The sequence below is a fragment of the Manis pentadactyla genome, chromosome 6 (genome assembly GCF_030020395.1).
Source record: "Manis pentadactyla isolate mManPen7 chromosome 6, mManPen7.hap1, whole genome shotgun sequence".
NCBI classification, from domain to species: Eukaryota; Metazoa; Chordata; class Mammalia; order Pholidota; family Manidae; genus Manis; species Manis pentadactyla.
This window is the reverse complement of record NC_080024.1, coordinates 119,928,003-119,939,472: the sequence shown is the minus strand read 5'-3', so window position 1 is coordinate 119,939,472 and position 11,470 is coordinate 119,928,003. Positions and strand designations below refer to the sequence as shown.

General features: G+C 41.4%; 1 protein-coding gene across 9 annotated transcripts in view; it reads right to left on the bottom strand.

Moving 5' to 3' along the window:
- Positions 1 to 3,072: 3,072 nt before the first annotated feature.
- The window catches only part of GREB1L (GREB1 like retinoic acid receptor coactivator), a 244,688-nt gene continuing 236,290 nt past the window's right edge, over positions 3,073 to 11,470 (bottom strand). For 7 of the 9 annotated variants that reach the window (XM_057504077.1, XM_057504079.1, XM_057504078.1 and 4 more), the window contains 6 exons: positions 9,809 to 9,974; positions 8,634 to 8,861; positions 7,607 to 7,748; positions 6,562 to 6,762; positions 4,238 to 4,376; positions 3,073 to 3,236 (listed from right to left, as the gene is read on the bottom strand). In XM_057504077.1, coding sequence (XP_057360060.1) covers positions 3,073 to 3,236; positions 4,238 to 4,376; positions 6,562 to 6,762; positions 7,607 to 7,748; positions 8,634 to 8,861; positions 9,809 to 9,974 — 1,040 coding nt within the window. Of the gene's footprint in view, positions 3,237 to 4,237; positions 4,377 to 6,561; positions 6,763 to 7,606; positions 7,749 to 8,633; positions 8,862 to 9,808; positions 9,975 to 11,470 lie in introns of those variants that run through there. The other 2 variants (XM_057504081.1, XM_057504082.1) reach the window with 2 other exon arrangements.

Sequence of the window (11,470 nt, the reverse complement as noted above, 5' to 3'; positions counted from 1 at the left end):
GCTGAAAATTATTTTTCTGAAATAAAGTTATTCTCAAAAGTTGGTAAAATTAGAGTTTCGAAACAAATTGGAGATTAATGCCTTATGTTATACTACTATGCTTTAGCAACCTGAAGTTCTTCTAAGGATACCAAAGTGAGTGTAGTTGCCATTTATAAAATAAAAAAGGCGAGGGATACATGATGAATAGTTCTAACATCTCTTTAATAATCATTTCTAGGTCTGTCATCCATACTGAATGTGGATCTCTGCAAATGGGCACGGTGGGCAGATACTTGCACATGTGCCTGTATATCTTCTTTGTATGAGCTACAGATTTGCATTCAACAAATACTTACTTAGCACTTTTTTGGATGGCTATGCCAGCGTTATTGTTCAACCCATGATACATGGCCTTCACCCTTTCTTGGACATTGCCAGAGTCAGGGAGCTTATTACAGTTTTGAACATATAACATAATTAGTTTAAAGTAAACCTTTTTCTTCTGTTTTGGGTGGGAGAGAATTTTAATACATTCACCAAATCAAAGGACAAGAACATACTGTAGCCACAACTTAAAGACAATTTAGAATCATAAACAAAATGTGAGGTAGACTGACTAGTGAAATTCACCAAATTTTGGTTAAGAAAATTTTACAGAAATCAAGTAACACAGGTGCCTCCTTTTCTAAAAAAATCACAAAAAGCAATTGCATAAATTACAGCCCAAATAACTGAATACAACAATTCTCATTCTAATTTTACTTTACATTCAGTATTAACCTGTGTGAACTGTCATACATGGCACGGTTCAACAGGTTTATAGGTCAGTTACTATGCAGGCCTAGCAAACACATTCATACCACAGTGTTCTAAGGAATGGCAGGGCTTGAAGCTGAACACACCAAAGTATGTATGAACAAATCATGGTGTCCTGTGCTTGTGCAATTTTATCCTTTCAGGAAAAGGACCTAACATTCTCTAAACAATTATACTGATAAGGTGATTTTAAAAGATCCAAACCTTAGTAAGATAGGCATTGAAAAGAATAGGTCAGTTTGAATTCTCCATCATTGGAGTGATGGTTTTTTGGCTCTATTCTGGCATTTCTCTTCCACAGGGTTAAACGGTATTTAAGAGATCACAATCGTTTGAATTTTCAGAGCACAGGCCTAAATAATACGGAGTACCTGCATCTAAAGTAACTACTTTAAAAAATGTTCTCAAGACTATGAAGCCATAAAGCCAGAAGAATCCTGGAGAGGCCATCTGCCCCAGGTACAACTATTTAGAATTATTCAAGTATTTTCTTTGCCCTATATAGTAAATATTATTGGAATATTGCACAAACAGTGGGTTTCTTGATACCATGTGCAGTAGGCCCTTTCAACAAAACAGGAACAATTGAAGTACATTCATATCTAAATAAACCTGCTTCAAAACATACCTCTTTGCCAAAAATTCTGTACTAAAATTAAGGAATATTGTTAAAGCATATGTAAGGCAGATCCTCTTGGAAGGACAATTAAAAATGGGGTTTTTAAAGGAGTTGTTCATTTCAAAATACACTGAAAGCATCATAAGTAGCTGTATTAAAATCAAGAGATCTGCAAACCATTTTCAGATGAGTATATCCCATCTTTTCACTAGCTGTAAACTCCTTGGTATCACAAGCTAATAATAAAGCTGGTCACTTAACACTAATTGTTCTAAGTAAATGCAGGCTTAGTAAGTAGGCTTCCCTCAGTAGTTTCAGGTCATGAGTAAGATACTGGTTCAAGTAAAATGGCAAGTGGGAATAAAGTACTACATATGTGCTAATGAGAAAAATGTTGTTATTTAATGATGAGAACTGGAGTGATTTTAATGAGTAAACTTCCTAGACTTAGTTTGTTCTAGAATATTTTCTAGAACTGTTCTTGAGATATCTGCAGAAACTTAAACCTCCTACTGTTGATATTGAATACCCCCTGCTGATTTTAATGTCAGAGACTTTTAATGGAATCTTCCTGACGTCTCACCACAGAGTAACTGGGAGGAGTCAGTTCTCTCTCTCTCTCTCTCTGCTTCTCATTTCAGTAATTTCTGTGTTGTTGTCAGTAAAAGGCAGCCAATGTTCACTCAGTGTATCTTAAAAAGGAAGCTTTGCTTGAGTCCCTGAAAGGGAGGAAACCAGTTCTGCCCCGCACAGACCCTTACCTGACGCTTTGCTGGTGCCAACTGCCAATTCCACCCGAGCAGGGCAGGGGTGGGGCGACTGCTAAAAGTGTCTCGGTTGGCTCAGCTACTGAATCAGGCTCTCCTTGTACAAGACTAATCACTGTTCCATATTCTCACAGACATGGTGTGCTTAGAGACTGGAAACATTTTTAAAGAATGGAAAAAGAAAGGAAGTTAAGGAGAAGCTGCAATTTATGCGCACAATGCCTTCTCTGCATTTACTGGTTTGCTTGTTCAGTTTAAATAGTAAACTTTTTAACTCCTGTGGAAATTTTGCCAAAAGTTTCAATATATATAAGATTATAAATCTTAAACTAACACTGACAGAGAAAGACAAAGCTACTTTTTTTAAAATACAAATATCTTCTACATTCTATCATTTCAAGACCCCTGAGTAGTACTGTACCAAAGTACAGATCTGAAGAGAAACTGAGGGTTCAGGCCTCGAACGTTAATCTTCAATTAATCCCACACCATTGGTGCACATCCCACGTAACTCCTTCAGGCTATAACGCTGCTGCTGAGAGCCGGCTTCCCCTGACACAGTATGGTTGGAAAAACAACGCTAACTCCACGGTCGTTCCCCAAAGTATATCCTCCTCAGGCTCCCGCGGGCAGACCGTGTCACCAGTGATTGCGTAACTGCCTGGGGCGAAGTGACCTGAATCTAAGGTCCTGAAAGTGGAACTGAAGGACAGTGATGCCCACAAAGACCTGGGTCAGATTTGGGGGAGGGGGTGGTCTTTGGAGAATAGACAAATATGTTGCACTTTGCTCCACAGTGATTGTACTTTAAAGGAAAATAATTCCAAATAATTGTTCCTGCCCCACCCCACCTAGGCACCCCTGTGCTATTTTTGTCTTTCCAAAAGCTCATACATGACGTCCAGTCAGAAAGTAGAGGGGCTTGTCATCACTGCTGTTAGCGGTTTGAAACTCGTCCCGGAGGCGGAACTGCCACTCATCCTCTAGCTCCAAGCGGACGATGGTTTGGCGTAAAGAGCTTCTGTCTTGGCAGATGACGCACAGGGTAGCACCTGCAGAAGAACGGCAGGAATGCATCTTAGGCTCAGGATTGCAGTGATAAGAGAACCTTACTTACCACCTCTCTTTGATTATGTCCCCTAAGCAAGCACATCTGAAAACCAACTTGTAGGTAAGCAGCCCATCAGAACTGATTAATTTTGTTATTTTGAATAAGTAGTATTAAAAAATTTAAAAGTTAAAAAATACGAAGTGAAAAATCTTCCAAGCACATCCTCCCTTTCCCTGTGGTAACCAAGGCTACCATGTCTCTCCCATGTCCCTCTAGAGCAGGGGTCCCCAGCCTCAGCATACTGGGCTGCGTTTGTCTCTGTTGTGGGGCTCTGTCCATCCTTGGAGGGTGTTAGCAGCATCCTTGGCTTCTACTCACTGTGTGCCAGCACTCCTTACTGTGCCAACCCAAAATGTCTCAGCGGATGCCCAATGTCCCCTGGGGGGCCTACTGCCTCCCTGCTTCAGCCCACCAGCTGTTCCAGATGAGTTTTGTATAAGCACATACACAATTTCACTTGTTTTCATAAAAATAGCATTCCGTACACAATATTCTGAATCTTTTTTTCACTGACCTCAGAGGTCATCATGTCAGGATTATTTGCGATGCTTAATCTGCAGTTTCACAAGTCTAACTCTTTGTATAGTGCATAACTGTTGAAGCAATTTTGTAGCTTCTGTAACTCATTAACCTGATTTTCATTAAAGTTAGATATATGACAAGCATACTTCTCTTCTTGCATTGCATTATTCCTTTCTAAAATTAATAGTGGCAGACATACTTAGTGTGGTCACAAATCTTGCTATTCAGCTTCATTTAGTCTCTCAGTATAAACAATGACTTTTCTTTTGCCCAGTTAAAATCAGTGGCCCTGGTTTAAAAGCAAGGTATTCCATTTTCTTGCAAAAATGTTTGTTAAACTACTTTTTTATATTTATCACCTCTGTATATGTCCAGTGGGAACCATCAGCATTCACGAGTAAGGTACTACATTTAATTTACCTTTTAGAAACTGAAATTTCTTAAGAAGATCAGCACCTACAAAGGAGTCACAGAGGTACAAGAGGAGTCCACTGAAAAATACGCCTTCACAGTTGACATTGCTGGAGTGGGGTCTGGAGCTGACATAGCACATGGCCACCTGGAAGCATCAAGCAGAAAGAGCAGGCATATTTCAAAAGCAAGCAAATGCCTGCGCTTCAGCTGAATGAGTCAGCACCTTCCTGTTTAGCTGTTTCAGAGCCAGAAGGAGAAAAATACTTCATTAAAATTTCAGTGGGTTGGGTATTTAAGCTTTGCCTCGCTTTTTTAGTGTGCCAAGTTTTAACTCGTTTACTGCTTCTCTTCTTTCTCTTAATATGAGAGAATTAATGAGAGAATGAGTAGTAAGAAACAAAACAAGCCTCTCCATCTAAGAGTCTTTATAGAATAAGATATTAAAAAATTACATTCCACAAAGACAGGATAAGAGTATGTGTTTAGATTACCTTATTGATGGGAATATTTTAAATCAGACTTTTGTTTAGATAAACTTTCAATTGGACAGAAGCTTACAAAAGTGCATGAATTTACTACACAAAAATTACAGGGAAGTAAATTCAATAGTTGGGAGACCTTGAGACAGTGGACTGGCTCATGTGGGGGCCCAACTGCTGGGGTTGAGATACTGGTGCCTCTAGTAGCCATGTGACACTGAGCAGTTTGCTTCATTCATTTTACCATCTGCAGTTTCCTTGTTTGTAGAGATGGTAGTAGTATCTGTTTAATAAGACTGTTCTGTGAATTAAAAATTGATGTATGCCATTCACTAAGTAGTTGTGAGTGTTGGTTGCTAATAGTAGTATGGTATTGAGATTGTGTTGTCTGACACCTAGAACTCTGGATCCTGAGGTGGAGGAATTGGGAGAGCTCGGTTACACACGCAACTTCCATAGACACCATAAAAGGCATTAGTATATCTGATGGTTTTTAAAGATTCCATCTGCCTCTAAAATCTGTCATTCATGGTCTAATCCACAGTGTAGATTAACATAAGAATGAGACTGTAAAATGTCTGCACTGTTCACTTGTAAAAATCAGTTTCCCAAATTGGGTATAACTGGACTGCAGCCTTAGGTTGTGCTGGCCAGTACAGGCACACCTCATTTGCAGATACTGTGTTTTTTTAGAAATTGAAGGTTTGTGGCAACCCTGTGCTTAGTAATTCTAGTATCATTTTTCCAATAGCATCTGCTCACTTTGTGTGTGTGTCACATTTCAGTAATTCTCACAATATTTCAAACTTTTTCATTATTATATTTGTTATGGTGACCTGTGAGCAGTAATTATGACTTGCTGTAAGCTCAGATGATGGTTAGCATTTTTTGCAATAAAGTGTTTTTTAATGCATGTACTTTTTTTGACATAATGCTATTTCATACTTAGTAGGCTACAGTATTATATAAATATAACTTTTATATGCACTGGGAAACCAAAAAATTGATTTAACTTCCTTTATTGTGATATTTGCTTTATTGCAGTGGTCTGGAACTGAACCCACAACCTCTCCGAGGTCTGTCTGTATATGCAAAGAAAAAAGCCTAGAAGGAAATGTAACAAAATGTTATTGTTCCCATTACAAGTAATTTTATTTTTTTCCTTATACCTTATTTAAAAAAAAAAACTCTTCATGAGGATAGTATGTTAATAAATAGAATAAAATATTTTAAAATAATAATAATAATAATCCTAGAGGAAAGATTAATGGCAGAAGCCGTTAAAGTCCGGCCGTCAGTGGTCAGAAGCCTCAAGGTGCAAGTGGCAAATATTTATAAAAAACTAAAACTGATGGAGGACTTGATTGAGACAGATGGAGATGGGGGAGAAAGAAAAGGAGAGAGAGACGGGAAATAATGGAAAATTAAGAAAACCCTGGAAAAGAGTCCAGGAGTGGGAAGTGGTGACATGACAGCTGGAAAGGCTCCGGTGATACCCGAGGCTGCTCAGTAATCGTTGAGCTCCTCTTATGTGCCTCAAGCAGTGGCGAAGGTCTGTGTGCCTCAGAAGAACTCTTGTGGAGGTAACGTCACATGATTATAATACTGTCTGACACATTACGATGGAGGAGCAAGCAACTGCTTCTGTGCAATATCACTGAGGTAGGCTGCTCACTGAGTGTTCAGTGGCTCACTGGAAGGTGAAACAGGTATGGGGTGGGGACAAGAGCCTTTGCATAAATAACTCACAGGCTCCTTTCTCATCTCTATTTAAGCTTTCAAATGGGAGCTACAGTGGGAAGGAAATGGATGGAAGTGGGTAAAGCGCGGTTGTAGCCCCTTCCCCTTTACCTCTGGTCCAATGTTAAGGTAGCAGTCAATGGCCAACACAGGACTCTTGAAGTTATGGATGGCTTTGGGGAAGAGTTTGTATGAGGCGTGCTGAAGGAACTTCTCCAGGAGAAACTGTGCAGGGGCTGCCAGTAGTGTGTGTTCACTGTCGGGAGCACAGACATACTGAAGGGGCAAGATGGGTGCTAAGCTCTCTGACACCTGAAATCAGAGCCGAGATTATCATGGGAAATGTATCTGCCACTGGGTGAAACGGGCAAGGAAACACTGCATTGCATCCCAACGCTCCCGAATTCCTAGCGGAAGCACAGTGACAGGTGCTAGGTTCAAATGTGAGTCAACGTGTGGGTGCTGAAATTATTTTTTCCTTGGGAGGAGTACAGTTGGGTGTAACATAATTTACACAGCAAGGGCAGGAGAAAATGGAAAAATAGACTTCTTTGAAAGTTCCTGCATTTAGCAACATTGTGAGGTCCAACAGGAAGCCTCTTAACAGTGCTGTGGGGTGTAGTTGGGTTAAATTCCCATCACAAACAAAAAAGAAAACAACAGAGGTTTCTAAGCTCCACTGGGGAGATTCCATGTTAGAAATGATTAGCTACCAGGAAAATCTCAAACAGAAAAGGGCAGGCCCATGGAATTCACTCTTAACAGGTTTTAATCTGCATTACTTTCTCTAAAAAAAAAATCTGGCCAAGGACCCAACCAGCCCCTTGATTGACATTTCTCTCATACACTACATAAAGAATGTACGACTGCTAATTTGCCACTGTAAGAATATAGAACATTGTTTGAAACTGATGCTTTAATGGAGTTGTTAACTTTAAATCTAAAGGTTATCTTGTTGAATTTTCAAGCCTTCTGTCTGACCTGAGTCAAGTCTTCAGTAAGGGAAACGAGACTGCAGATTTGGCATTAAAAACTGACTTTTCTGTTCTCTCAGTTTCCAATCCAGTGGTAACTACTTAATGCCAGTACCGAATAACAAAGATATTAACAAAAAATTGCCTTATTTCCAACAGTGGAATCAAGCTTGCAAACTTACCATGATCTTTGGTTTAATGATAAAGTCCCTTTGCCCCCCAACCTGAACATGTTTCTTCATGAGACTGAAGTTGTTAAAGCGGCAGATGAGCAGACCGCTGCTGTTTGTTCTCAGGTTAAAGTCCACATCTTCGCAGAAATACCTAAACCATAATCACAACAGGTTTCTTTGACTACCTGTCATATCTCAGCCACAGTAGTTACACACAGAGAAACGTGTGTCAGGTGTTAGGAGACAGCCTCCAACAGAACCAACCCTGGCCCCTCAGAGCTGGCCCTTTCAACACTGACTTGCAAGCCCTCTTATTTGGACATTAATGACACTGAGAGAGGAGGAAATGAGCTGACTTTGGTCCTAGACACACCTAGACATATGCACTTGTGGGAAAGAGGGCAGAGGAGTGCGGGGTTCCCAGTTTTAGAATCCTGGCTGCAAACAGGAGGACGTACCTGCCAAATTTAATATATAGATGTGGAATAGCTACAGGGTTGGGGGTTGACATAAGGGGGACTTTATGGTCCCTGACATTCTTTGCTTGGCCATTTCAGATTTTCCAGGATGTGGACATAACTTAGGGGGCAAGATCAGGGCTAGCTTCCTCATTCATTCCCATCTGCTGGCTCTTCTGTACAGGATCCAGATCTCTGGGTCTCACTGGCATTTGGGGAAAGTGATCACCTTCTGAGTTCTGAGGATGGATGAAGAGTTAATCTTCAGTGGGTCTATGGGTCCACACACTGACTTACATAGATACAGTAGTTTTTATCCATTTTAGTTCTTACTGAATAATGAAATGGCTAAAATATTTTTTAAGCATTTTCTGTTGTAACACCTATTAGGGTCTAGGTCATTTTGAAGGGTGATGAAGGGGCACTTTGGGCTCATAATTCTCCCTTTCTCTGGCCCATATAAAGAGAATACTCAGTTTCTCAAAGACTCAGGGACAGAAGAAAAAAAACGAGGCTAGAGTTGGGTGGAAGTGATCAGTAAATGCCAGGATTACTCCCATTGAGGAGGCAGGACCTACCTGTTGAAGTCATACTGTACGTTCTGAGTCAAGTCTATGTTAAGGAGGATGAAATCGTGCACATGGCACCTAGAGAATGGGGTCTTCAGGCTCTGAGAACTCAGCTTGCTGCTCCATTTCTGTATGCCCAGGATTGCATAGTGGGCAATTTTTGGTGTTGCTTCAATGTGCTGCAAAACACTCTTCAAGGACACATTCTTACTGGAGACTGCTGCTTCCACAGGCTGGCTATGAAATGTGAAGTTAGTTCATGTAAGATGGCAGTAAGCACTACTGAAGAGAGGGTCACTTAGGAAGGGCCAGCACGACTATACAGTGTCTGGAAAGGACATAGTTGGCTGATTTACTCAATATGAACCCGGGATGGAGAAGGGGTGTTAGGCTCAGGTTCCTGCACCTGTCGCCTGCAGAAGCTGCCTCCTGGAATGGGGCTTACGATGTCAAGGCAGAGAAAGCAAACCAGCCCGTTTAAAAATGAATAATGAACAGGAGGCTACCAAAGGGAGATAGCCAGAGGTTTGAAGCATGCAAGTATACTTTCCAGTTCTGGTCATTATGGTATAATAAAGATTTGAAAACTTCACTGGCTTCAAATCCACAGTGGAAACAAGGTCACAAACACAGTGTTTGAGCTGGACAGGCCTAGAGGTCATCTAGCACAGTGTCTCGGTGAGGCACAGGGCTGCTGACATGGGGCCACTTACTGTGCAGGGCTTTCCCAGGTTTAACATTCCCTGGTCCTCATGGACCCCCACCACTGCTCCAGGAGAAGGAACCGTGGATTTGGGCCCGGCTATAATTGTATGGGTGATGGAATTGAGACACAGGTGAATTAACTTTCCCTTTTCATCCAGATCATTATGATGCAGAACTGGGTCTAAAAAGCAGGTCACCTGATTCAGGAGCCAGTGGTCTTTCTAAATAAACCAGTGTGTCTCAACAGACTTTTATAGCTAACCAAAGCTATGATGCAGAAATGGTCCAGGACTTTAATGGCATCTTGAATGTCTAAATTTTAAACATGTGCTAGTGAGGGTGGTCTTGTGGATGACTGTTTTGTTCTAAAAAGCTGTACCCCTCTCATTTCCTTCCATGTGTAACCACAGCCAAGCAAAGCATGGTTGTCTTGCTGGCATTGGGCCAGCCTTCCCCAGAACTGCCCGGAAGTGCCCTACCTGGTCTGCTCTTGGACACTGTGAATGTTCCACAGGACACACGAGTCGTCCATCACAACAATGAATGGCCAGACACACTGGCGTTTAACTCCCAGCTCTTCGAGGCGGTTCCTCTCTAGTTCCAGGTTGTGATATGACAGCTCCTTAATGAGAAACCTGGCTGCACCTGGAAGGCAACACAACCATGGCTACGCACCTGCCGCTCAGGCTTGGCTGGAGCCCCACAGGGAGCTCGCATTCTCTCCCCGGGCATGCCCACTCAGAGTGGCCATGCAGGTGGGGTCAGCACGTGGTTCTCAAACTTCAGTGTGGTAAGAATCACTGAAGGAGTCTGTTTAAAATGCGGATTCCTGGGGCCTGTCACCAGAGATTCACTTGAGCAGGTTTGATGGGCTAGAAACCAGAGATGTCTTTGATGATGCAAATGATTTGTGAATCACTTTGCGAGTACTGCCAGGATCCTGTTTCCCTGGTAGGACAAAGGATGCCACATAGAAGAAATGCTTATTACTGGTTGTTTGCTTAAAGCCATGGGAAGGGGCTCTCCGTCTCAGAAATAGCCATTCACATGTCCTGCATAGGGAGTAGCCAGGGCTGTAATAAGTGGGTGTGCTGCTTACTCTAAATGTCCCCTGCTTTAGATGCCTGTAGGACATTGGCAGCAGTGTCTTTTCTGAAGAAGATTCTGGAAACTGGCATCCTTTCCCAAGCTCTTTTTTGCAAGAGGTAGTATGGTATAGTAAGAGAAGACAAGCCAAGTTGCCTAGGTTTGTTCTGATTCTGCCATTGCCTAGCTCTGTGACACTGAACAAATGAACTCCCTGTGCCCAGCTTCCATGTCTCTAAGGAGGCAATGATGATGTTTGCTCCATAGGATTGCTGTATGGTGCTCAGGGTAGCTCCTAGCCCATGGCAAGTGTTCCATGAGTGTTAGCAATTAAAAGGATGAGCATTAAGCATTTGCCAAATTTTATGAATAGCCACCCTAAAATGAACAAGATGTAGATCATGAAGCTAAAAAACAGCCTTGAAAAGAACGAAGCTGGAGGCCTCACATTTGGCTGATTTCAAAATTTATATGAAATTACAGTAATCAAAACAAGGTGGTAGTGACATAAAGGGACATAGAGACCAATGGAATAAGAATACAGAGCCTAGCACTGTGCCCTTGCATATATAGTCAGATGATTTTTGACAAAGATGCAAAGACCGTTTAATGGGGAAAGGATAGTATCTTTAAGAAATAGTGCTGGGAAAACTATATCCACAGGCAACAGAAGAAGTTGGACCCTTTCCTTACACTATAAAAAAAAAGGATCCTCATATACCTCAACACCCAAAAAGCAAATAACCCTATTAAAAAATGGGTGGAGGATATGAACAGACACTTCTCCAAAGAAGAAATTCAGATGGCCAACAGACACATGAAAAGATGCTCCACATTGCTAATTACCAGGGAAATGCAAATTAAAACCATAATGAGATATCACCTCACACCAATTAGGATGGCCAACATAGAAAAGACTAGGAACCAACAAATGCTGGTGAAGATGCGGAGAAAGGGGAACCCTCCTACACTGCTGGTGGGAATGTAAACTAGTTGAACCATTGTGGAAAGCAATATGGAGGTTCCTCAAAAAACTAAAAATAGAAATATCACTT